Here is a 27622-nt window from a genome sequence, read left to right on the forward strand (position 1 = left end):
TCTAAACCAAACAACAAACACACAAACTGTTTTCTCGAATCCTTAGGGTGCGGACCTCCAGGCAAAACCAGATGGCAAGATGACGCAACCTGTTAATATGGTGCAGTTGCTTACGGTAAGAGAAACCTAAAACAACAATTTAAATTGTGTTCAGGGATGTTGGTCTAAACAAGAAGTTGCTTTGTCTGACATATTTGTCTTTATTTTCTCTTGCATTTAAACAGAAATACCCTATTGTGTGGCAAGGCCTGCTGGCACTGAAGAATGACACAGCTGCAGTCCAGTTGCATTTTGTCTGTGGTAACAAAGCTTTGGCTCATCGATCGCTGCCTCTACAAGAAGGAGGCGCATTGCTTAGGATTGTCCAGAGAATGAGACTAGAGGCATCACAACTGGAGAGTGTAGCCCGAAGAATGACGGTACGTGTCTTTGGTGTGATCCCCACTGAATAATTATTAATTAAATGGAGTCTAGTGACAACATTTGCCTTTTTTTTTTTCCCTCTGCAGGGGGACAGTGACTTCTGTCTTCTCCTTGCTCTGCCATGTGGACGAGATCAAGATGATGTCCTGAACCAAACTCAAGCGCTTAAGGCCGCTTTCATTAACTACTTGCAGACAAAGTTGGCTGCTGGTATCATCAATATTCCTAACCCAGGCTCCAATCAGGTGAGACATTGTTGGTATTTGATATAATACTTGTATTATTCATGTGCGTTTCCAACTCAGAGCTGGTGAGCAGACTAAGTCACTAAGTCAAAACTAACAAACCCACCACATTTTGGCTCAACGTATATATATTCATATAAGCCTGGTTTGACTTGACACCCTTCTGGTATTGAGTTTCAAGTTGGTTACGTCACATGTGTAACTGATGTTTTTTCTGTTTTTTCAGCCTGCCTATGTGCTACAGATTTTCCCGCCGTGCGAGTTTTCAGAGAGCCACTTATCCCAGCTCGCCCCCGACCTTCTCAACAGGATCTCCAGCATCTCACCACACCTCATGATTGTCATCACCTCTGTGTAACCTTCACTGCTGGGAACTGTGAATGGATGTTCTTGCTGATGAACCTCAGGAAACCAGAGGAATATGAGAATTTGTTTGTTTTTTTCCTGGACACAGTGGGAATGTGTGGGATGTACCCTATCTATTTTTGCTTTTTTTTCCCTCCTCATCAGTCTTTTTCTTTTGTCACTCTGGTATTTTTGTCCTTCTCAAATGAACTCAGGGATGGACCAAACCAGAATCAGTCTTATTTGACCATTTCTCTGCTGTATTTCTATTTATTGGAGTTTAATTTTAATGTTCGGAGATGCTCTGAAGAAAAATCAGGATGTTTGAAGAACAAGAATGAGTGACTATCTGGGTGGCCTTTTTTCTTTCATCTGTCTTTTATTGATTGTCATGTTCATTTTTTTTTTCACAAGAGAGGATCATAGAAGCTGTTGTACCCCAATGGCTAAAAAGACATTTCAACATATTATTTTAAATAATTATGTACAGACTTCCTCGCCAGGCTTTCTTTAGAGGAGGAAGAAATAACTTGTAAAACTATGGAGAACCTGTAGAGGACCACGCTCGTTTAACAGCTCCTTTAATTCCACCAGCTCTGCTCATTTTCTCACACTACTGAAGCAGTTACACCTGCCTTTGCGTTGAACAAGCTACAGTATGATTTGGGAGTTTTTGAATACAGGACTTTGTAAATATTTTAAATATTTAAACTTGGACAACTTGACAGAGACTCGAACTCTGGGACATAACAGAACGCAGAGTGTGGAAATTTAGATGGATATCCTTGATTTTTGGGTGTAAATACTTGTAACACAAGAAGGTTGGCAAACTCCCGTGCGGAGTCTGCTGATGGCACTTCATATTTTGTAACTCAAATAAAACAAACTCCAGAAAACTTGAATATTTAAGAGATAATTCATTTATTTTTTTGTCGTGTGCTTGGCAAGAATGTTTTTTTTTTTTTTTTACTCGCTTTAATACTCAGGACATGCCATTTTAAAAACCAGGTTACACTTAACATTTCACACCATACTGACCAATACCATAACAGCAACATTGAACAATAGTTATAAAATACTTGCTCTTAGGAAAACATGATTATAAGATGTCATTTTCACATTTTAGTTTTTTAACTTTTTAAACACTAAACCACGGGATGACTGCATGTGTGCTGTATAAAGTCTTTTGTGGCTCCAGAGGGAGCTGCGTAATGTCTCCTAAATTTCAAAAGTCTGAAAATTTAAAAACCTGAGAGGTGTGTGTGAATTACAAAGAAGTGAGTTTACCACACATCTGTAGCCATGTCCTCATCTCAGCTTGAGGCTACGAACATAACACACCCATATCTGGGTAATGTAGGTGTGATATCTCTGCTTCTGCCACGTTAATATTTGATAATATACTTTTAAAAAACTGTCCATTGTGAGTCAGAGAGTGTGAAAGGAATACAATGCTACATCAGTGACGTACTCACACATTGAAGATGGTGTTTAGTTCAACTTTCAGTGCGACAGTGAGCATGCCCAAAACCAGGATCATTAGAGCGAAGTAGCTACATAAAATGTGCCCATTATTAATTGTCCTGCTGTGACACGTCAAAATATCACAGCTACAGTATAAAAGGAGACTTATTCAGCTAAGGTTAAGTGACAGTATGATGGGCTGTCAGTACTGGACTGATTAACTGAAGCTCACCCTCTGACTGACTGACTGCTTGGTATATTTAAGCACAACCCTTACTGCTGTCCATATCGGGATTGTTGCACAAGAAAACACAATGTATCCTATAAGTTGTACAAAGAACAGTACACTACTTAAAAATGACTTAATGTCTCAGTGTTTTAAATCTACACTAGAGCCAAACAGTGCCACCAGCTGGTCTTCATACTGGGAAATGTTCCTCTTCATGATGTCCATGCAGGGTCCCAGCAAACGCTCAAAAGCCTGAATGTCAATTACTGAAAGAAAAAGAAGTTAAATTAAGATTACATCATCGCATAACATGTTTGTTTTCCCCTCTCCTGCCTAATGACAAAAGTGTTTTGTCATGTAACAGACAGCCTTGAATTTAAGAGAGTGCTTTGAGGTCTGCTACAGGGTGTTTCTATATATAAACTTTTTAAACAGTATTTTTTATAAAACCTTTAAATTATGAGGGTCAGTGAGGATCATATAATCACAGTGAAACAGGAGGAATACAGATCAACTGATTTTCCTGGCTCTGTCGAACCTGAAGCTCTTTAAATAAACTGTACCGCTTCAGTCTTGTAAATGGAAATCAAGAAATCATCAGCTCCTTAAAGTTTATCTGACTTCTGTGTCGAGAAGTCAAAACTTCCCTCTTCAGTTACTGAGCAGGAAGCATTTTTGTGGTCTTCATACCTGCCAAATGAACAGCGACAGCAGGTCTTACAGGTTATTTTGACGACCTCATCATCCCATAGGTGGCCTGTCACAGCCGGAGGACGATGCAGATTGATCTTGTTTCAGGATATTGCCACAAAAATAACATTTGTAGGAGTTGTAGTCGGTGTTTGTTTACTCTGTAGTCTCGTCGCTTTGCTGCTTGGATGGCAGGCATCAAACCTGTCGTGTTAAACTACACGACACTGCTGTGTGAAATCAACTGTCAGTAAATGCCATGCAGGGTGTCAACTGCTTATCAGCCACAATACAGCCCTTCCTATCCTCAGTCATACATACATAAAGTTTAGATTGCCCATGGATTGGACTGGGGCAGCTGGGATTCAGTAAATGTACCCTCCAGTTACTACACGACCTGCTTTACCACCTGTAAAGCTGTGCCACAATCATTTTCAACTGACCTCCAACAATTTAATTTGTGTTTTATTTATTGTTTTATAGTTTTAAATTAATTTTGCAGGTTAAAAAGAACTCTGAAGTCCTAAAGACATTTCTGTTGTACACCAATATAGTACAATAAATTGTGTTTAAATGTTTAGCTCTATGTACTACAGTATCTGTAGCCTCATGTTATTATTTGTTTAAGTGCTTGGACACGTTTAATGTGTACTGACAGCTTTGTGCTGTACTCCTTCTGAGCCTGTTTGCTGTGCAGAAAAGCATTTAGGTCAATATATTAATGAAGTTACAGCTGCTCTGCTCAGCCCATCTCTCAGTTTGGAGACACACATATTGATCCCGCTGCTGTGTGATGTCCACAGCTTTTATTGTACGTTTGTTTGGTCAGCGTGAGCGTTTATCTTACAGATAGAAGTGTGATATTTGGTCTTGAGTTACTGTAATTGTCCTGCACCATCCTTCCTATGTTTAACAGCACAACCAGAGTAACTTGATGGTGCTGTTACTCCTGAAACAAAGAAAGATAAAGACTGGCATCTTGAACATACCTAAACATTTGGTTTCTCCCACAGCGTACACTGATGCTGCACGAGGTTTGTTGGTGACCAGAGCCAGCTCTCCAAAATACTGCCCTCTAGAGCATCGAGCCACCTCGACCTCTGTGTTATCCTGCTGGCCTGCCTTTGTCTGTAACAGACACAAAGTGGACCTGTGAGTACTGTACATTAACATCACGCATGACTAGCAACTACAAGTCGAATGCACAAATAAAAGAGCAGAAATAAAACTGTTACATCGACTCTTTTCATAATACTAGAGACTGTACGTACTTTGCTTTTTATCATTATCTTCACCTCTCCTGATTCCACAATGTAGAAACAGTCGGCCTCTTCCCCCTGCAAGCACAGGTAGCTGTGAGACACCACATTAATGAAGTCCAACCTGTTATATTCATGCAAAAGCAGTCAAAGATACAAAGACACAAGCAGTGTTACCTGTGCTATTATGCGCTCTCCATCTTTAAACACTCGGGCTCCCAAAACATCTACGATCTTCATTCTCTCAGAGAGCTGATAACACAGAAAATGAAGACGTAACAAATGCAAAATACAACAATCTGAATAAACATCCACCTATTCCACTGTATGATTGTTTTGTACAGAGTTTGTGTTTCTAATACGAACCTCAAGAGACTTCAGAAGAGGAACACACTCGATGAAGGCCTCGTACAGCCTCCTCTTTTTTGCATTATTTTTAACAATCAGTCTGTGAAATGTGGCTCGATCCTGAAAGGAAAAAAGGAAGATTTAAGTTGTCTGTAGTTTGCAGAAAAAAACTGAGCATCATCATCCTTTGTCAGACTCACCAGGCCCCACAGGGCACCTTCCTGCGTTGCAACGATTGTAGCAGCTCGCGGCGTGTTGTACATGAGGGCCAGCTCACCAAAACTACCCTTATTGTCATACTTTCCAACGCACACACTCACTCCATCCTTCTGCACAAAAATATCATACACACCCCTGGAAATTATATGACACACACAGAGACATGGAGTAGAAGTCAGTATAAGACACTCAATGTCTCTCAAAAATCAGAAATCATTTTTGAAACTCACTTCTCTATCACGTAGAAATTGTCTCCATCATCTCCTTGGTCAATGATGTGTTCCTGAGGTTTGACCAGCACCTCAAACATGGCGTCCAAAACCTCAGAGAACTGCTCCTGAAGGACATCAGGCGAGGCAAGTTTACGCGTAAAACACAGTGCTTCACATAAAATATTAAAAAAAGGCTTTAATTCAAAATATAAAAAAATGAAACACAAGGTTTTTAATGTATGTAGTGAAACAGATGATAAAACAAATTAAAGAGGACAGTATAAGATATTTAATTTAATAAAACAAAATAAACGGAGGTAAGTGGAGCAGATTCAAGTTTTCAAGAGATTTGTTGAAGGTGCAGCATGAAAACTGAATGCTGCTTCTCTATTTCAGTTTCCCTAAACCATTCAGCACTTTGTAAACCCACAGTATTATTTTAAAGTCAACGTGTTTTCACACAGGAAACCAGTGCAAAAATAACCTTGAGATTTGAGAGAAGTGCTTCAGCTGCCTGTTGTACATCCACATTAGGTGCTTGTGTCTGTGTGTGCGTGTATAAAAGTTCAAACGTCTAAAAAAAAGAAGAAAACAGTCATCATGAAAAACACAACCAGTCATTTCCTCCCTTCCTGTAGGAGCTCGTTTGTGCTCTTGTACCTGCTCCAGTGTTTTAAACAGTAAAATGTCTCTGCAGGCATCCTGAAGTCGGCGCCGTTGCTCGTCCGTTTTAGGATGCACGACCCGAAGCTCTGCGTCATCATCATCGTCATCATCGGGGTTGTAGGCCTCTGCACAAACTGCAGCAGGACAAATATATTCAGATACTGAGCTGTGGTCACTGTGTGTACTGTATTAACATTCACTGCACGTTGTTCCATTTACTGACCTGAAACTCTACGGTTGTATTTACAGGCAGTGGGCTCTGCAGAGAAAGAACAGGTGAATTAAAATAGATTTGTGTGGTGTTGTTTCTCCTCCTCGTCTCTACAGCGAGCACACTTTCTCAGCAGTAACGCATTTTTTGGAAACTTCAGCCTGTTGACAGTTTCCATTTCCTTTATGAAACATCTACAGATACTTAAACAAACACTAAATAATGTAATAACACTCACTAACAATGTCCTCTTCCTCTTCTTCATCATCCTTGTTGGGCTTATTTGGCTTTGCTTCAAAGCTCACTCCTTTCCGTGCAGGTCTGGCACTCCGTTTCTTGGCTTTCGGATCCTTTCTCTGGACTTCCAGAGTTCGTGTAAAATGCTGCACAGCAAACTCAACAAGGTCTGCCGGCCTGCGGCGAAGCACCTCCACTGTGTATCCCTGCAGCAGCTCTCTCAAACCAGCTGGTATCTCAACAGCACTCATCATTTAGGTTCAGAGGTCACAGGCTGAAGTTTGAGAGTTAACAATTAACCACAAAATCATCAAATCTCAGCATCAGCTTGTCCCACGGGTTTGATGAACATACAGGGAGCAGCCTGACTCCTCCTCCTCTCTCTCGTCCCACTCTCTGTAACATGGAGCAGCTCATTGATTTCTTTATCTAGCACGGCCTGTCGGAAAGTATTGACCAGGATTCCTCACATCAGAAGTAATTAAAGGCTGTCTGATGGATTATGCCTCACAACTTGATGAGCAAAAACAGACAGAGAGAGAGAGACAGAGGCCTGCAGGAGACACCATCATGGTTAAAAATAAAGTGCACAAAAGACTTCCTATAGAGGAGTTTAAACTATGAAACCATCTCAAAACCTTATACAGTAGGGGTAAAAAGGGTAAAAGTGTAGACGGGTGGGGTAAACTGAAAGAGAAGAAATGGTGTGACGTACAACAGAAAACACAAAGCTGAACACAAGAGAGAGATTTTATTGGAAAAACCTCATCACACTCAAATTCAAAAGACTCATTACATATAATCAGCAGCTGCTGGAGACTGAATCTGTTACCATTTGGTTTGCCAATTATGAAGTCCTTTCTGGCAGAGCGTCAGAAAGATTTGCAGAAAAAGCACCAATTAAAAAAAAAAATCCCATTTTAACGTGAAACCTATGATTGAATTAGCATTATTTATTCAGCTTTATCATGGAAAGAATAACTGCCTCCATTTGCTACTGCATAAATTATCATTAGATTATTATCCCTCGTTGCAACCACGTTAGGGCATCGACTACGGTGATTACACGCGGCAAAATAAAAAGAGAGAAAGAGAGAAGTGTTGTTTCTTAATTTGGATTCGGCTTTTTATTTTTATCTATACATGCTGACATTCACGTACCGTTCAATAAATCTCATTATGACTACTCTCACGATTTCACATTTAAAAAACACAAAAGTGTAGTAGTAGTGTGGCCACACAGGAAGCAGCAGACAGTTTGGTGTGTATTGCTGAGAGACTGAACACATACAGTAAACAAAAGTGCACCTTTTCCCTGATATGCACACCTGCTCGTGGATAACAAAAAGGTAAGGCACGGCATGTTCAGGTCACTCCTTTTCTTATATAAAAAACAAACAAAGAAATTAAAAATCAACAAAAGGAGTGAGAACAATCGACTGTCTGCGTATGTGTGTGTGTGTGTGTGTTGTTGTACTGGCACAGGAGTCATCACGACATCTCAGCAGCTCTGAATGATCCACGTGCTCTGAAGTTATCACACAGGATCAGAAATAATCATTATTGGAGAATTGTTAAAATCGATTGCTGTTGTTTGATTCGCTGTGTGTTTGTACTGCTAACAACTCTGTTGTGGTCAAGAGTTTCTGTTCCTGGGAATCACATATGAGGCAACGTGGAGTCTTCATCACAGGTCCGGCGCTAACCAGTTCAAGAACTTCATTGCACACTCGAATCCTAAGAAGCAAGCCTGGAAAAACAGACAAGATGCACACTGTTTAGTTTGTTTGTCACCGTGATGACATTAATAGTGAAGAATTTTAAATGTTTAAAACCGTGATGACATTAATAGTGAAGAATTTTAAATGTTTAAACTATTTTTTTAACATTTTTATAATCACAGTAGTTGCTGTAAAAAGTATTTTTGATTAACCCGTGTTACCGAGCTGAAGTATAAGTGAAGTGTACTCACAGCGTTTGCAGGAAAAGCTCTAAGCATGACAGCATTGAAGCCTTTGTACAGAGAAGCCACGCCTTCCTCCCTGATCAGCTCCCGCAGAACGTCCCGGAAACCGTTGGGATACTTTCCTTCAGGAGCTGGAGGGAGCGACACGAAACAAAACTCAGTCACGCTTTTTAAAGAGACAAACATGCTTGTAAAAGAAACATGGATGAGACAAGACACTTCTACTTTTATTCTTAAATAAAGACACTTCTTTAGTTCTCCTGACTGGTGTGGATCAATTTCCATTGACTCGGTTCTTCTAGCTCTTATATTACCTGGACGTTGGAGAATTCATCTTTTTTTCAGTATCCTTCATTTAAGTAAGATGAAATAGTGGCATTTAAGGGGTGTAGTTGCTGATTCTCACCTCACGCTCTCCTTCGTAATGTTAAGGGAAAACTATGGTGGCCACCAAACACACAAAAAACATACAGGCCCCGTCTAGAGTCAGTGTTTAGTTTGTTCATTTTTGGGAAGAAACATGGTGGATTCATGGTGTCTGTAGATATATGTCTCATAACACGTAACAATTCTTATTTTAGGTTTACACTAACAAAAACATGGTTATTATTCTGTAAATAGAGCTTACTAAATTTGACACACTGGACCTTTAATGAATGAATCAAGGGAAAAGATGTCCAACAAGTAATATAGACAGTCTTCGGATTAAATGTATCAGCAGTCTATCAACTGGATGCAGTTTTTCCAGACTTGAAATAACAAAGAAATGTTAAGTGCCTAAAAAAACTGTGAAATCTAACAACAAACCTGTTTGGAAACGAGACTTGAGTACATCGGCTGGAATTGCGACAGCCCAGTTAAAGATCCCGGCCATTCCTCCAGCAAACAGCACGCTGGGAACGCTGAGCTCGCTATGGCTGCAGGAAAAACACCACAGGTTCAACTTTTCTTTTCTTTTTTTTTTAACAATATAACAGACAGTTATGTTATATAGTTCAGAAAAGAGGAAACATTCACCTTTTACCCGGTGGTGTGAGGAGGTTCTTCAACCACTCGTAAGATGTGAAGTACATCCCACTCGCTGGAACGTCTGAGTCACAGAACATGAAATGTGGTCACATTTAAATGACCAGTAACTAAATGCATAAACGAAAGTGGTTTAATATAAACTTAGCTACTGAAAGCATTACAGAGCGACCTTTGTGTACACCGTGTGTTGGCTACGCAAGAACATGCAGACACATTGACAGAGACACTGTGATAACAACCCTGCAGGGTAGACAAAATAATGAGAACACCATTTTGATACAATCCCTCTGTTTTTTTGTGTTGACAGTGAGTTAGCTTCAGGATTGTAACATTTTGGGTAATTTAATCTTGAGGTTTTATTTCTACTCATAGGCTTGTTTTGTTTTTTTCTTCTGGTGTTACATTTAAGCTTCCGTATCTGGAAAAACAGAACAAACAAATTAAGTTATAGTGTTACATTACTCCCCTCTTTCCTAAACCAATTCTTTCAAAAATACTGGCACAGGAAATGCATTCCACATGTTTGTTAAAGACCTCATGAGTTTTAGTGAACACAAACAGTTACTTTGGTCATCTGACGTAAAACTCCACAGGGCAAGTGCCTTTTTCACAAATTGTTCTCATTATTTTACCCGTTATAAAAGTCAAACTTAACAGCCAGTTGTGCCGCCAGAGTACAGAAGTACCTCTCATGAGAGTCAGAGCGGTGCCTTTGTAGATTCCTCTGATGCCTGACTCTCTATACAGCTGTTTGACACAGTCCATGGGTCCCGCATACTTCACCGTTCCTGTGGTTGCCTGGGCCTGCACACGTAGAAACACACAATTATTTTACCCTCGCTGTCCCAAATAACAACCGTGAGCTGTATATCCGTACAAACACATAACCTCTGACCTGTAGGAGGCATTTTATACGCTCTCCAGGAGCCATGATGGCCGTGGTGAACACACCAGACAACATCCCTGCAGCAAACAGCTGTGGATACCTGTAGGACACAGTGTTATTACATATGGTCATCCTCAGAGAGTCAAGCCACCTACGGCAGAGCAATCACCTACGTAAGGATATCATCAGGAGTCCTCTGCTGTAGTTTCTTGCCCAGTCCGAATCCAAAGAAACAGACGGCAAACATGGGTGTGACTCCAATGATGGGAGCTGCCATGCCTTTGTAGAGTCCTTTCACACCCTGTGAGGGAAGAAGGCAACGAGGAAACATCGGCATGAGGAGAAGACATTTTAAATCATGTTTTATCTAATTTATATTTAAGAGATACGGCGACATGCATCCTCACCTCTTTGGCTAAAGTCTTTTTAAAACAATCAATTGTTCCGGCATAGATGAGGCTCTCTCCAGGTTTGGGCTTGGGCTGAGTCTGTAAGCGCACCTGAGAGAAGAGAGAAGAAAGAATCAAAGCTCCAGCCATAAAAAATGTTTTTCAGAGTTTGATGTGGAAGAACAATGGTTATAGATGTTGATAGTAAGATTATAGTCTGAGGAGAAATGCTGGTTTCACAAACATTTGTTTGTCTCGCAGTGGTATAATAAAAAAAGAAGAAAACATCTCGTATGCAGATGTGCTTGAGGGGATTTACATGTTGTTTTGGGAGTTTTTAATTTTCCTGATTTTCTACCGTTGGTTTATGTTCCACTAAAAAAAAAGAAATCTCAACTCAACACTACTTGTGTTACTATAAATGACAAAAACACTGTGTGGCGCTTTTACGGTTATAAAACTGTGATGTATTAAACCACGGTTAAATGTGTAATTGATTAAACTCGACCAGCGTGCACAGGAGCCCAGACATTGAATAAGACTTAGATTGAATGATGTGGTCAGACACACTGTGCTCCATGCAAACAGAGTAACAACGTCATGTTGCGTTTACAGCTTGTTACTCTCGAGTGGACACAAATCTAGTTTGAACAGTTTTGAGCAGGACACTTTTATTTTTTGGGAAACTAAAATTAATAATTTCCATTATTGGTCAGGTAACTCGATGCAAGAGTATTGAACTAATGAATTCATTAATAACACTGTTTTTTTTCTCCACGTCAAGTTTTTTCTCCACAGCTTACCCTCCAGATAAGAAAAATTCCACTGATTAGCTGTAGTAAGACTTGCCAGCTGATTATGATTGGACTCATCTACAGCTATGTGGCAACTTGTTTGTGCAGTCACACATTGAGACAGTGCAGTGAGAGGTGTGTGCAGCTCCCAATAGGTCAGTACTGTCAATATCTGCAAACAGAAAGCCAGCATAGTAGGAAGGAAGAGGATCTGTGCTGGCTTTTCTCTTCACCTTGTAACCATGGGCACACCGTTTGATGCTGTTTTTGTAGTTTTCAATGCTTGTAACTATTCCATCTTAGTGTTTTATTTCCATAGGTATATATTTCCTTTGTTCTAGATCATGTCTGCTCCTGCTACTTCTCGTCCTAAATGCCTAAACAACCCTGACTCCCTTTGCTATATTTGTGGTAGTTTCATCATTCCAAGTCAAAGAGGGCAAACATCAGTGCATTTGTCAAACATAAGCATATTTTGCATATTTTAAAGTAAAACTCAGTGATCAAGCCACGGGCCCCTCACAAAGTGTGCAAGCAGTGTGTGGAGAGTTTACGGACGTGGACCAAAGGAACGTGTGAAAAGTTGGCATTTGGTATTTGGTATATAATTTGGTATTTAGACAACTTTTCTCTCATTATTCTGGCATTTAGCAAATCGAAATAATTTTGGTAATCCTAACGGACCTAAAACAGGAAAAGTGATTGTCTGATTTCATGCCAGACAGTGAGAAAACAAAGCATATGTGTCTTTTCATACAGTGTATGTAAACACTATATTATAGTGTATGTAAACTTGTGGTTTCAGCTGTATATATGTGTCTTTATGTCTTTTTATATAGTGACTATATAAAAAAGACACATATGCTATTTTTCACTATCTGGCATGAAATCAGACAATCACTTTTTCTGTTTTAGGTCTGTTAGGATTACCAAAATTATTTCTATTTGCTAAATGCCAGAATAATGAATGAAGTATTTTTTTTTTTTTTAGACAATTTTTCTCTCATTATTCTGGCATTTAAACCTAAAACAGGAAAAGTGATTGTCTGATTTCATGTCAGACAGTGAGAAAAAAACAAAGCATATGTGTCTTTTCATATAGTGCATGTAAACACTATATTATAGTGTTTACATACACTATAATATAGTGCATGTAAACACTATATTATAGTGATGTAAACACTATATCATAGTGCATGTAAACACTATATCATAGTGATGTAACCTTGTGTTTTCAGCTGTAGGTGTCTGCAGGAGGCTTCAGCAGCAGCAGCTGTGAGCTGACTCATATGTTACAGGTTGAATGTGGGTCAAAGGGCCTGCAGACACCTGATCCAGGAGCAAACATGTGACATGTGCAGTAATACTCGTTATAATCACTTTAATGGTGTCCAGTGGATGTCCTGCAAAGACGAGGCAGATTCCTCCAAAGCCTCCAGCGAAGAAGTTCTTCATCGGGCTGATCGGCTGCGGCTGTTTGGACATTTTGACTTTTTCCGGTCTGCAGGAAGAGAAACAAAGAAAGAGAAAAAAACACAGACAACCAGCTGAATGAAGACAAATGAAGCCGGACACGCAGAGGAATCAAACAAACACGACAGGTGAGGGTTTACCTGACCGTGTGCGGCTCTGAGTTAGTCTGCAGCACCTTTCACCCACTTCTTCACCCGGACGGACTGCAAGACTCTGGTGCTCCTCTGTTTCATGTCCGGGTGGAAACATTCAGCTTGTGTGTCAGATTTGAAAAACATCACAACAAACATAAAACACATGGTGAATTTATTGTTATTATATTATCTATTTAATGATGTAATATCTGTAAATAAATACATTATTTATCATACAATCATACTGTGCATACTGTATATGTATTCTTCATCCTTGCACTATGCTCCATTTCATTCTTATATAGTGTAAAAAAAATATTTATATATATTTACCTTTTTACATGTACATTTATGTCTACTTTTCATTAATTCATTTATTTAATGGGACCATGTACAGTATTAAACATAAATGATTACATTTGATTTACTGCACCAGAGTTACAGCTACTTTTCATCTGCAGTCCCTTCGGCAGACACAATTAAAACATATTACAGCACAATAACAAACATTACAAAGCAAAAAAAAAAAAAACACACACAGGACACATAATGCAAAATACAGTTACACACACAATAGCACATAACATACACCCACAATGTCAGTGGCTGCAGAGCTGTGTGTCCTTTAGCAGACTTTTTAATTTGGTTTTAAATGTACTGATGGAACTGCAGCTCTTTATATCGTCAGGTAAGGCTTTTATCTGTCAAGTCCTCTGTTTTGTTTTTTAACTGTACCTATGTCAAACCTATGTTTGTTTGTACTACGAAAGCAAAGTGTAACACCTCTGACAAAGATTTGTAACAGAGGCAGGATATGTTACAGTTTATCAAGACTTTATTGGCCTTTATTTACATTTTTAAACAATATTTTTATTGATTGACTCATATACAAATAGACAATAACATAATTATTATTGTTATTAAGTTTAAGCCATAAAATACACCGACCAGGCACTTCATTAGGTAATGTAATCCATCCATTTGAATTACATAGGTTTAATATAAATCAACTAATAAACTTGATGTGAAGCAAGTAATACGATTTATGTAATAGTAGTAATAAACTCAATATGATTCCACTGCACAGTAATGTAGTAGCCAGGTTCATGCATTCAGTATTAATAAAGCCAATTTGTTTCCCCAAACTCAACAGTGAAAATTAATGCAGTCATTTTGAGTTTTTTAGTACTATTTCATAAATCTTATTCCTTGCTTCACATTAAGTTTGTTAGTTTATTTATATCAAAACTATGTAATTCAAATGGATGGAAATTTGTGAGTGTAGGTACAATCTAATGTGATCCAATACAACGACTCTGCTGTAAATAAATTGAAGCTTATAATGTTTGATAATGTTCAGAAAAATCTGCTTTGTGTTTATTATTAAAGTCTTAGCAGTTAGTTACTGTACAGGATTTCATTATATTAAAGGATGTTTCTAATGTATGTAAATGGGGTGGTCAAAATATTAGAAACACCTCTACAGTTTTATTATGTTGTAAACTTTGAACCACGCAGTCACCCTCTCCAACAACCAATCCGACCAGTTCCACTGTTAAAATATAGCTTTATTAGTTTTATTATTATAACACAGTCGTAGCACTTCCGCAGACGATGTTAATCATGGAAAGAAGAGGCACTCACCTCTCTCACACACACACACTGTAAACAAACACACAAATAATCAATGAATGAATGAACACTCGGTCATGAACTAAAAACGGATATCACTTCTGGGTTGTGTCTACCTTCTCAGAAACAGGGAAGTCAGGGACACAAACAGATAAGTCAAAGTGTAAGATGGGAGAACATCAATCACTACATCATGGGTAAGAAACAAGGAAAGGTACATGTCGCTGTTAGAAGTATTAAAACCACGAGGAGATAAAAGAAATGCCCTGTATTTCCTCTCCCTTGTCTTGATTTTCAATATGAGCATGAGATAATAATTGGAGATCAACAACACTGACGCATGTATTATCTCAGACAATAAGTGCAGAACACGTTTACCCTCCATGAAGCCGCACATCAGCCAAGACTCAGTATAATTACAGCGATATTACAGGTTGCTATTAAGCCTTATTGCAGCACAGATTGTTTGAATGCAGCATAGGGACAGCTGACGTTAAACAGTCAGTAACTTTTGATACTTCAGGAGCTTTGCATATGTAAGTACAGAGAGTGATTATCTTGAAGAGTACCAGACTGAGAAAACTGCAGACGGAGCCACAGGAGAGACTTGATACATAGCAGCAAAAGTTACTCACCTAAAAGCTTAGTAATGATAACACGTGAGTCGGAGTGTGCTTTTTTTCCCTCCCACTAGAACAGTAAACTTGTTCAAATTGTCTTTAATTTAATAAGAATGAACGAACGGGTGAATGAGAGAGGAAGTCGTTTTAAGAGTACTACACTCCGTAAAGAAAATAACGCTCTCAGTAACACACAGTAGTTTGGTCCCACTGACAGGGAAGCACATAAAGGCTCAAAGTATTTTTAGCAACGGTTCAAATAATGGCACTGTTATCTGTAACGCAACTTCAAATCTGACTTTTAAAAAAATTAATTAAAAATAGTTTGATATGCTCTAAAATTAATGAATTTAATGTTATTTTGGTCAGAATAAAGTTTAGTTCTGGTTGCTGTTTAATTTCATAACACTAAGAATACATACAGTTAGTTCCTGTATGATTTTCAAGGTAATTATTGCTTCAAAGTTTGGCCTATATTTGGCTATTTTTAAAACTCTATGTATGACTAAATCGCACAGGGTTTTTTGTACATTTGTCATGTTTGTTCTCTTCTTGAACGCCAAAGAAGAAAAACCTCCCACTCCTTTTTTTCAAATGAAGTTCATCTGAGATTGGAAAAGCTGTGAAAACCTTTTTTTGAAATCAACATTATGTGCAAGCTGGAGCTTTGGACCATGAGTCCAAGAAAACACTGGCAAAACGGATCTGTTTCTCTCGTCACAGGCTGGCACAGAATACATCAGTTCTTCCTCTTTCAAGCTTTATTGTACCTCCCTGCAGCAGACGGGAGCAAACTACAGCGTGCGAGCATGATACTGATATGGTTAGTCCTGGTTCTCACTGATCTGTGGGAACTCTTTGTAGATCTGCTGCACAATTAGCTTATCCATCTGTTTTGCTGTAGCATTCCCTTCATCCTCTCCTGGATCCTCTTCCTCCCTGAGAATCATCTGCAGCGCCCCCTGCAGGTCGGACAGGCGGTGCTGGTGCTCCAGGTAGTCCGTCGAGCGTATTATGGAGTGCATGAGGGAGAGATACTCCATCCTCAGCTGCACAGGGAGGGCAAGAGAGGAGAATATCATCAGACATGGTAACAAACTGTTCATTATTTTGGGAAATACGCTTATACAGAACCTTATCAAGTTACATGAAATGGATAGACACAGCGCTCATAATATGTAGCAGTGGCCTGACAAACTTCCTCAAATTAAACTGTGATGAATAATCATGATCTTCATGATAATCCACACCAAAACCACTCACAACCTCTGCCTCACCATCAGCAACCTCTGAGTCATTTCGACAGCAACCTCTCCTTGTGACCAACACGTCAACCAAATCACCAGAGCTATCTTTTTCCACCTAAAAAGCACAGCTCGTCCACACGCATCACTTCTCTTTCTTTGCTGCCCTAATCACACCCAGAACAAACAACAGCATTCTATATGCAGGTAGGCATATTTTGTTATCTTCCAACTGAACCAGATCAATGGTTTCCCCCCGAAAGTCTCTGCAGCAAAGGAGTGTTTCCTAAAACGTAAAACTATTCCTATAAAAGTCTGAGAAGAATCAGCAGCGTGTGTCCAGGTCTCACCTTGTCTCCAGGTGAAAGATCAGATATCTGTCGAACAGCGATGTCGATCATCACCATCATGTCAGTGCGGTAGAAGATGTCGGCGGTCTCTCGGCTGGCGAAAACATCCTGCAGAAACTTGAGTACCGAGTGCGGTGCCGGCGGGGTGTGTTTGAACATACACACAGGGTCGTCTGGAGGAGAGGGGCCGAAAAGTGAGTGAAGGCATGAGTGGACAGAGAATGTAGATGCAAGCTGAGAAATAAGACTGTTGTAAAAATTATGTTGTGTTTCAGATGTTTGAAATCATACGATGTGTACGTGAGTTCCTCCTTCCTTATTGAAGGGTCGAGACAAACAAAAGTGGTATCTCACCCCCTCTGTTTAGGAGCAGCAACACTTTCTCTGATAGGATCTTGACATTTTTCTTCTTCAGTTCCTGCATGATAACATTGTTGCTGGGTGCTGGGTGACACAGACGAGACACAAAAAAGTTTTTATGGTAAACAATGAAAGCTCCTTTGTATGTGAGAATGTAGCTGTGCAGAAGTCTGTTGTTTATTACTGCTCCTACAGGGTTTACTTTGACTCATCATAGCAGGAAAAGCACAGAAGCACACAACACGTGTTAATAAATACATTAATAATTGGATGGATTTAAGCCTCCCTGTAAACATTAATGGAGCAAAGCAAAACGTCTGCTGTAAACACAGTGGTGATTCTCACCTGTGTGATGCAGGTTAAAGGCCAGCACAAGGTTCAAGAAGATGTCAGGCAGCTGCTCCGTTGGGTCAGACGGAAGCCCGTCCTCCACCACGCCCAAGAGAAACTCAACAAAGTCAGCATTCAAGTGTTCTGTAAACAAGGGAGCGTCAGGATTATGTCTGAGTCAAACAAGACATTATCCCTTCAATAGACCGTTTAATGAATGCGTGTCAAATGACTTGATCAGTGTAGGACGGGAAAAACTTTTACAATCTGTCACACAAAGTGAAAAATGCATCGTTGTCATGGAGCTAGAGTTGTTTACAACTGTTGTGGAAACTTCACGCATCAGTGATGTGTGAAGTTTTTAATATAACACAGCAGCTGTGTGCCGTACCGTAATGATGATATGGCACCTGCTCGCCCATTGAGAAGATCATAGTGAGTACCAAAGCCGTGTAGCACATCTTCTGGTGTTCTGAGGAGAGAAAAGTCAAAGAATAGTCCATTAAAATAGTAAAAAAAAGGTCCTGTGTGCAGGATTTAATACCATCTACTGGTGTAGCTGCTAGTGTGAAGAGGAAACTAGAAACATGGCAGTTCAACGGAGAGGAGCTATGGCATAGGGGGCACCCTAAATCTGACACATTGGACTTTTAAGCTTGAGGAGTGCTACTGCAGATGAACCAGAGACAGTGACATCTAAATCAAAGGTGAAAATACCTTGTGTGTCTGTCTGTAGGTCCCTGGCCAGCTCCATGGGGAGGATGGAGTTGAGCAGGGTGGAGATGAGAGAAGCGTCCAGGCTGCACATCGCCCCGAATACTTTGAGCAGCAGCAGCCGCAAAGACACACGATGCTCCTGCATGTCACATGATAACAACGATGACTAAACAAGTCTTCTCAGGGGCATCGTAATCACATATTCTGGACTGATTCAAAATAAAAATGCTTTGTTGCGTTACTGTCTTACCATCTGATAATATGAAACCAGAGACAGCACGCTCTCAAAGTGGTTAACCTTGCACATCCTCTTAGACACCTCTGGGTCTGCATCAGTCTGAGGAGGGGGGGAAAAAAAGCAGCTTTTAGTTGTAAGAACATTTATATAACAACATCACATCTATGTTGATTCATAATCTGTCTGACAGTCACAGTGCCCGGACACAGCAGAGGATTAAAACAGCTCATCTGGACATCCCAAAGCTGATCTGAGTCTTAGTCTGGAGCAAACTGCCAACAGAGAATATTTGGCAGCCTGAAGAGTTTACAGATTCAGTCTTTAACCACACTGTTGGAGTTGTAAAGCCGGTGTGATCCTATCAAACATGTCTGGTATTTACAGCATGACATGGGATTCATCCCAAAGGGGAAACTTTTGTACCCACCTACAATGTGCATTGAATTAGAAGCCTCATATTTTTACAGCTCTTACTGAAAACTGTCTCCTGGTATGACTTTACCCGAATCCTCTTTTCATATGTCCTCTTTTTTTTCACTGCATTCAAACAGGATACATTTCTGTGTATATTGATACCCTGGTAGCTCAGCTGTACCCCATACACAAAGGCTAAGACTGTTGCCGCAGCCCGGGGTTAAATTCTGTCCTGCACGTCATCCACCCTTTCTTTCCCCACCTTCCTGTCTCCAAGAAACAAATGTTCAAAACCCCCCATAAATAATCTTTAAAAAAAAACTCACAAGAGTTCTTGTGTGTTTCTCACTTGATATTTTTGCTTTCTTTGTTCGTGTTTTTCCTGTTTTGTAACGGCCGTTTTAAAAAGCTCTATATAAGTGAAATTATATGTGAAATGCATCTTTCTTTTTTTAAGTGTGACTAAGTCAGGACTTCACACGCCTTCGTACACTTGAGTCAGAAACCAGACGGCCTGCAGACTGTTGTCACGGTCGTGGTCTCTGCATCATACCAGTATCTTCAGCAGCTCCTCCAGGTAGCAGGCGATGAGTGCGTGGTCTTCGTGAAGCGCCCAGCTTCGCTGCTGGGAGTCATCCCGGTGTCGGGCGAGGTCGCTGAAGATCACCTCCAGCCTCTGTTCGTCGTGACACACCTGACCCTGAGGCAGCGCTGCACTCAAATCCTACAGTGACATAAAACAGTGGGACAGCCATTTCTAGTATAACTTGAAATACCAGTGCAGAGGAACATTTTGTATTTTTAACACAGAAACTAACTTAACTTACTCAAACATGACTGAGCACTCAGTAATTTATTTGATTTTAGTCATTGAGATGTGGGTGTAGCTTCACAATGACTATTAGTGTGTTGCTATGAATGACCATTTTCACATTATAAATAGTAACTTTGTCCATTGACAATGTAAAAATATTGATTAGAGCAGCTTTAAAGGATAATACCAGACTCCTGTACATTAAAGTGTAATAATTGGAGATATCAGTGCTTATTGTCCTTCCTTCAGAAGAGATTAGTCTCTGTAATACATTTTTAAAAGTATTAAAAACAACATATACAGGCATAAAAATCATCTGGACTACAACCCCTGAACTGGTCCTGTTTAAAACTCTTTGCATTATCAGTGTCTCAAGCTCAAGTTAAATGATTTTTATAACAGCGAGGCCTCTGTTAGACTACAGAGTATTTTAGGGTTTAATTAGATGAGAGTGTGCACACATGTGTCACCATGTAAATACAGGAGGCAGCCAAAAGCTTTCAGCAAATGCTGTTTGAGGTTTGAGGTTACGCACTATTAATCACCCAGAAAGAAAGTAACAGAAATATCTTCCAGGACGGGAATCAGCAGCTCATTTCAAGCTTGATTTGATGCTGCAATTAAAAAGGAGGAAATGAGTGATACATTGCATACTGTGCGTACTGTCCCCTGTGTCTCAAAGTCAGAGATGCGACGTGAGAAATGTCAGCTAAATGCAGACTGAGCTGTAACTCTAAACGATACCGGTATTCTCCTTGAAGCTGGCGAGGCTCCAGGATACTGAGTCCACATGATGTAATGAAAACATGAAAACAAATCTGACCTTGCTCTCCACCAGCGAGAGGAGAACTTGTTCCAAAGCGTCGGAGGCTTGAGGTAAAGCCATCTGCAGATGGCCCACCACCACGCCGACAGCGACCCGTGACAGCTCGTAACTCAAGCTTGTGTTCTTCCGTACCAGCTCGATCAGTTCAGCCCCAATGGTCATGGGAACTGTCTCAGGGGTAGTGGGGCTGCCAGGAGGGCTTTCTGCGACAGACGGGGGGGCAACTGGCCATTCAGTCTCCGGCTGCGCCTCCACACTGGGCTGCGGAGGAGGGGTGGGCTGGGGAGGCTGTGGAGCCGGGCTCTTCTTTACAGGAGCTGGCTGAGGAGGGGAGTCCGAGGGAAGCACGTCTGGAGGCGGCGCAGGGGGCTTCACACGGGATGGCACAGGAGGGGGGGGAGTGCTGGATACACTTGGCAAACTGACATCAGAGGAGACCAGTGAGTGGGAGGAGCCCGACTCTAAAGAGGTGGTGCTGATTGAGAGGGAGGGAGCAGGAGACGCGGGGAGAGAGGACACTCTGGAGGGGACCTCCGGCTCTGCTGGGACAGAAAGAGAGGGAGAGACGAGGGGGCTCCGGTTACAGAGAGGAGAGTGAACAGGAATGACCTGACTAAGAATAGAGTGTGTTTGTGAGGAGCTGCAGCAGGTAGCAGCAGCTAAACTGTGCGGCGCTGTAACTTGCGATACTGTGAGAAACGTGTGAGTAATGCTGTGAATACACCGCCGCTCTGTGAGCTCTAACCTGGACGCCGGCTGTTTCTCTGTTTCTCAGGGGGAGGTGGGGTAATCGGAGCCGCACGTCGAGCCTGAGGGGGCACCTGCAGGAGGGGACGCAGGAGGGGAAACATTTGAGGGCGTACTGTACAGAATGAGCACACTGTTGATTTAATTGTCACGGCTGTCAAGAGAGGAGAGAGACAGCATTCCTGTGTGATGACGATCGATTCTGTAACATCCTGATACTGTTTCACAAATAAAATGCCAAATGGGTGTTTAAATCTTAAAGACTGGCTGTGTCTTATGAAACAATCAAAAACAAACAATCCCTCGCATCTGTGAGGTAGGTATTATGTAATATTTGGCAGCCTTGAGCATGTTCACAACAGAAGCTAAGAGCTTTACAAGAAGAAGAGAGGGAGAAAGACATTAGGAGAAATTTAAAAAAGTAATAATAAAAAAAGAAAGAAAAAGACAAATAAAACAGTTTTTCAGATACTTTAAGATCTGTTGTAAGCCTGTAACTACACGCTCCTATGCGTGAGATAATGTTAATAACATGTCTCAAAGTCTGAATCCTGTATTTTTGATTCAAATAAAACATTTAAATGTGCTCTGTGCGAGTGCGTTACCTGGTAAAAGCCCGATTCTCCTTGCATATTGTCCATGCTTCCTGATAACGGCAGGCTCCCCTGCCGTCCATAGTCTTGTTTAAGGCCGTTGGGTGGAGGAGGTGTCTGACTGAGAGATATTTCACTGCTGGAAGATGGGAGGCCTGGTTTGTGACCGGTGGACGAGGAACTTCGCCGTGCAAGAGTCTCCTTTCTGTGATGGATCAGCTTCCTACAACAAAGAGGAAGAAGGATTCATATCCAGATTCAAAATAAATATAATATATTGTGTTTGTGTGTGCGTTTTTTGACTCACTGTAACACGTCTCTCTGTTCCAGATTGTATTTGCCTCCATTCTTTAAGGCCACATTGTGGATCCCTTCGATCGCTCTGTCAATAGACTGCAGCACCTCATCCTGCTCTGGAGCCTGCAAGAAAGAGGAAATAGAATTAAATATTCATTCACGTAATTATTAAATTTTAAACAAAAACAGATCTGTGGCTCGAGGACATGGCAGAAACAAACTGGGGCAGTTATCTAACACGCAGCCTTTTTAACCAGGGGCTCATTAAACCTCTCCTCGTCATTAACAGCCGGAGAGGAGAGCATTCCTACCCCGAGCCTGTGATTTCACAAAATACATGCTCCGACTAGTTCACTGTAAGTCTGGATCTTTGCAAAACATTGTCTCATCACTGTAGAGCACATGAGGGTGTGACTGAGAGAAATGTGAAAGGAAGTTTCCACTTATTGAAACAATGACAGGGATAAGTTGATCATAAAAGAGGTAGACACACAGGAGCAGATTATCTGAAACTGAGCAGAAACAATGGCTTTCTGTCTTGGTGGCCTTGTCCTGTCTCCTGTATCATCCTGTCCTGTCATAGCTCATCCTGTCCTGTCCTATCCCATATCTCCTGTCTGTCGCAGTGAGCAGCTGCAGTGCAGAGGGCCATGTCCCTTCATCTCATGCAACCCCTTAACAATAATTCATGGGCTCCTCTGCATGCATGCATGCATTTTCTTCTTCTTTCCTCACAATAATCAGCAGTCAGCTTCAACATGGCCTGTCTCCCTCGATCACATCAGTTCAACCCTTACTACGCATTCACTACATTTTCACTCAGTGATGCGACATGGTCACACCGCTTGTTTTCATTCAGACAAAAAAAGAAAGAAAGAAAAAGCCAGACAGTGCCTGTTTACCTGTATTTTCTCGATGTATGAGGCTGGGACGTAGCCGGTTTCCCCCGAGCTGCAGCGGGACCCCAGCCACCAGTGTTTGTTGCTTCTCTCCAGGATTAGGAAGCTCTCTCCGGCCGCGAAGTGCAGCGAGTTGGGCTCCGCGGATCGGAAGGCGTACAGAGACCGGTACATAGTTTATCCACACTTTAACACGCCGAAGACGGAGAGAGAACCTGTGTGCGAAGATTAGGGCGTCTCCGACTGGAAATATCTGGCTCTGTTGGAGGGCTATGAAGGCATGGCCACGGAGGATCTCTGCGGTCTATTTACAATGTAACTGCGATCATCTGACCCGGGTGACTGTTGCCTGCCGCGGCCGCAGGGGGCGCTGTTACTCCGTGAACACGCCCCCCGGCCAGACATTTAAATCAACGGCCGAGAGCGCGAGCGAGAGACGTTAACCGTTACTCATCGTCAACGTCCGTTTATTTCAAAAATATAACATTTAAATACGTATTTATTTATTTATTTTTATATTGTACAGTTTTATGTTTTTATCTTTTTTAAAAAAATGTTTTTTAGTTTATTTTTATATGTCAAATAATTTGGATTTGGATGGTTGCTATGACTTCTCTTGACAACTGTTAGCTGTTTAACTTTGTATATAGTTAGTAATGTAAAGTTATATTCCTAACAGGCAAAAAATAATAAATAATTTTATAATAATTTTAATATAATAATCTTTTAAAGCTTGGTTTAATAAAAAATTAAATAAAATAAAATATATTAAAAAATGTTCGATTTTGCGATACACAACACCGGAAACAAGCAGCCTGGTGTTGCACCGAAGTCTGTTCAGTCAACATGGCCGGTGCTGTGTGTGCCAGATTCCTCCTTCAGAGATCAACACACGGACTTCTCCTCTCCTCCAGGCCGGTACCTGCCTTCTCCAGGTATGTTCGTGTGTTTTGTGATCGCTTTAAGATTTAAACAGTTTAGTAACTGTCCTTAATTTGGACTTCCCTCCTCTGTGCGCAGAGACGAGGACATTAAGAAGTCATGCTCTTATTGTGAAACACCTGGATGTGATAGTTTGAGATGCTCGTTTATTAATGTGTTTACTTCGAGAGGTAATATTGGTTTATAAAATATATGATTATTATTATTATTATTATTGTTTAGCGGGAATTTTTAAAGAAATTCCTTGAATAAGGAAGACTGGATTCAAAGTATCAAAGTTTAAGTTGATTTTATTATTCTTGTACAAGAAGGAGCGTTTAACAGAGAAAAGGCTCCTTGAGGAGCTCTAACAGTTGGATCTTATACATTTTTTTAAAAAATGGGCTGTCTCGGACACCTCCCCACTGATACAGATAATATCATAACATTCTTTTTTGGTTTTCTGTTTAGTAATGAGCATTATGTTTTATATCCAAATGGTATTTCCCTAACCTGTCTCTCCTGTCCTTGTACTACTGATTTATAATTATCTCTCCCTGCCAGCCTCAGTAAATTAGAGGCCAACTAAGGGAAGTGCACGAGACATAGTAAAGACAGGACACACACACTATATGAATTAAAACACCTGAACCCCAGTATAATCCTAATTTTTATAACAATATAGAGCCTGTAGGTCATGTTACATTATGGGATTGTACAAACTCTGCACGGTGGGATCCTGTTTGTACACCAGTACATGTGGAACTGCTTGAGGACTAGAGCTGTAAATAATAATAATAACAACATATTTTCAGGGTTGGTTAATCCCTCAGTTATTATCCTTTTAGATGAATTAGCTAATTATTGAAAAGGACAGAATGCAGTGAGGCTGTTTGGCTGTGGCTCAAAGCTACCATATGCGCAGGATATACGCAAAATATAAAACTGTATATAAATAAATATAAAATATGCAAGAAAAAAAGTGTGTGTGTGTCTGCGTATAATGGCGCAAACATCAATGACAGGTGTCAGATAACAAACAATAAAATAACAAAAAAAATGTGGGTCTGTTTCTGTTTTCTCTCTCTGGGGTTCTGTCTGACTGTTTATCGTTATTGTTTTGCACTTTAAATGTTGACACCTGCCTCTGATGATTACACATATATGGTTGCTGTGAGATATAGCTTTTCATGTGGGTTGCATATTTTAGATTACATATGCGTATTATTTTGAGGTTTGTGATTGTAGATGCTCTTGAAGATCTTACTGATTAAAACTTTGCTTAGCAACAGTGAATAGATCAAGAACAGTGTTTTTCTCCTATTATAACTCTCCCATTCGGACTCCTGTTAGGAACAAACTCTTAAGCTTGTTTGTCTATCAGACAGCATCTCTGGCTCCATCTGGTGGAGTCTGTTGTAGCATTCACACTGGTCTTCAGGCCAGATCGCCTCATGAGTCTCCTGCTGCTTTAAAAAAAAAAAAAAAACAGCTGGCGAGACAACAGTCGACTGAAAAGTGCAGTGCTTCACATTTCCAAGACAAAAGATGCTTAACGTGCTCAGATTTTTGTAAGAGTCAGGAATAAAAAAACTGTGAGTACAGGCCAGAATGTGCTGCAGCTCCTTAGACAAGCAGAAAACGTTTCTTTCCTGGAAGCCTCTTTTTTGCAGAAACAGCTCTAAAGCTTTTGGCTGCCAGCCCTGTCAGCGGGTTGGCATTAGATTTTTGGCTTTTCAACTGGGTCACATGGCAACAGTCCTGCAGAGAAGTCGTGCAATTTAAAGCGATGGAGAAGATAGAGAGACTGCCCACGGTTTTTCAGGCCACAATCACTCTTTGCAATATTAAAATAACAGAATAGTCTTGCCTACTTAATATGATGTTGGTCCTGACTGTGTTTACACGTCTTTTGTTACAGCCCATTTCTCTCTCGTGCACATCGATTAAGTCCCAGTGATGATGAAATGTACCAGCGCACCTCAGTGTCCATCATGCAGAAGGAGCTGGACGGTGGGGTCATGATCCACAGCTACAGTTCTCAAGGATTCAACATTGATGGCAACAAAGTGTTCGGGCCCTGCGCTGTGCTGCCTCCTGCTATCCTCCAGTGGAACGTGAGATCAATATCTAAACTACCTTCACAGCTCTTAATTTGTCATGTCCTGCTTTGCATTCAATTTAAACTTCTGTCTATGTGCGTTATTGTTCATTGTTTTAAATCTCTCTCTCTCTGCAGGTTGGTAGTTACAAAGACATCACAGAAGAAAGTGTCTCACTTTTCCACATGCTTGAACCAAGAATAGGTAAAAAAAATAAATAAAAGCACACTGACACACAGATGGGAGATTAGTTACAAATAATAATAATAAAAGATTTTAATATTCATGTTGTGTTTTCATTATATTTTCCCACAGTTTTTCAGCTTTTGCCTTGATATGCTCACTCATCTACGTTTATATATAGCGCATTTCACTGAAAGAAAACAATTTTGTCGTTATGTATGTAGAGATTCTTGTGCTGGGCACGGGCGCACGGCTTGAACGAATTAACCCCTCCGTCCTCGCTCTACTCAAGAAAAAAGGCATCGCTGTGGAGGTGCAAGACACGGTAACGTCTGCCAATTCTCAGTATAGTAAAGTGCATACACGCCTCCTGACAGCATTAAAAGACTTCAACAAAGACAGGAAGACTCTGAGTGCCTTACCAACAACACTTTAACTACCGAGCCACTGTAATTTATGCTTCTTTCTTTTTTTTCTGTGTTGCAGCCAAATGCATGTGCTACCTTCAACTTCCTGACAAGTGAGCGAAGAGTGGCAGCTGCTGGTCTGATCCCCCCACCCGTCAGCACGGCACTGGATGTGACACAGGAATAAGTGTCGTGATGTTGACAGACACTGTGACTGATTTCTGCAGATGGAGGTCAGAGGTCAATGAATGATCTCAGGACCTGCAGGATGGTTGTTTTATTCTGGCACGTAACTTCCAGGAACAAACTCAGTGACTTCTAGCTAACCGTCGCTATATTTGGTTACAACTGTTTATTTTTTTTGTGGAGTTTAAGGTGTTAAAAGCAGCTGTCGTCACGCAGCTATGTCAGCAGAGAGCTGAAATGGTGACAGACACAAACACCACCAGTGTTTGTGCCTGTCACCATTTCAGTCAGCACAAAAAATGTCTACAAGAGCTCATGTAAATGTAGTCAAGTCAGCACATCCATGATGGAGAACTAGACTGTAATAAAGCGTAACAGTATTCTTGTGTAGATCCTGTGTTACTTGTATAATATATATATATATTTAAAAGCTTCACATGCAACACACAACTGTAAAAGAATGAAATAAATGCATAAAAACACCTACATTAAATATTTATTATTTTAAAAGCTTAAATGGACA

The 27622-nt window shown here is 40.6% G+C and overlaps 4 protein-coding genes across 7 annotated transcripts in view; 2 read left to right on the top strand and 2 right to left on the bottom strand.

The window, feature by feature from the left end:
* The window catches only part of si:ch1073-335m2.2 (msx2-interacting protein), a 16980-nt gene extending 15071 nt beyond the window's left edge, over positions 1-1909 (top strand). For all 4 annotated transcript variants that reach the window (XM_010748719.3, XM_019268135.2, XM_019268136.2 and 1 more), the window contains 4 exons: positions 47-115; positions 225-419; positions 510-668; positions 895-1909. In XM_010748719.3, the coding sequence (XP_010747021.2) occupies positions 47-115; positions 225-419; positions 510-668; positions 895-1026 (555 nt within the window). In that variant the 3' untranslated portion in view covers positions 1027-1909. The remainder of the gene's footprint in view (positions 1-46; positions 116-224; positions 420-509; positions 669-894) is intronic.
* Positions 1412-13342, bottom strand: prkar2ab (protein kinase, cAMP-dependent, regulatory, type II, alpha, B). Its single transcript, XM_010748722.3, is given in 17 exon segments — positions 1412-2972; positions 4386-4524; positions 4668-4733; positions 4833-4907; positions 5022-5123; positions 5204-5357; positions 5453-5559; positions 6095-6234; positions 6324-6359; positions 6550-6794; positions 9526-9604; positions 10230-10347; positions 10439-10529; positions 10603-10730; positions 10837-10929; positions 12993-13113; positions 13226-13342. Coding segments are annotated over 16 exon segments (1803 nt in total). The 5' UTR covers positions 13098-13113; positions 13226-13342; the 3' UTR covers positions 1412-2847.
* Positions 13343-14769: 1427 nt separating this feature from the next.
* On the bottom strand, positions 14770-23748 carry nckipsd (NCK interacting protein with SH3 domain). The gene is made up of 13 exons (XM_027279139.1): positions 23304-23748; positions 22412-22524; positions 22117-22327; positions 21510-21585; positions 20762-21303; positions 19678-19848; positions 18723-18809; positions 18473-18611; positions 18147-18227; positions 17771-17899; positions 17420-17509; positions 17066-17238; positions 14770-16520 (listed from the first exon to the last, which is right to left on the bottom strand). Exons 1-13 carry the CDS (start codon positions 23472-23474, stop codon positions 16296-16298), a joined length of 2208 nt encoding a protein of 735 aa, XP_027134940.1. The 5' UTR covers positions 23475-23748; the 3' UTR covers positions 14770-16295.
* Positions 23749-24098: 350 nt separating this feature from the next.
* Positions 24099-27604, top strand: ndufaf3 (NADH:ubiquinone oxidoreductase complex assembly factor). Its single transcript, XM_010748725.3, has 5 exons — positions 24099-24235; positions 26143-26338; positions 26461-26527; positions 26731-26831; positions 26993-27604. Exons 1-5 carry the CDS (start codon positions 24147-24149, stop codon positions 27098-27100), a joined length of 561 nt encoding a protein of 186 aa, XP_010747027.1. The 5' UTR covers positions 24099-24146; the 3' UTR covers positions 27101-27604.
* Positions 27605-27622: the final 18 nt, after the last annotated feature.

The sequence above is a fragment of the Larimichthys crocea genome, chromosome VI (genome assembly GCF_000972845.2).
Source record: "Larimichthys crocea isolate SSNF chromosome VI, L_crocea_2.0, whole genome shotgun sequence".
Classification (NCBI taxonomy): Eukaryota; Metazoa; Chordata; class Actinopteri; family Sciaenidae; genus Larimichthys; species Larimichthys crocea.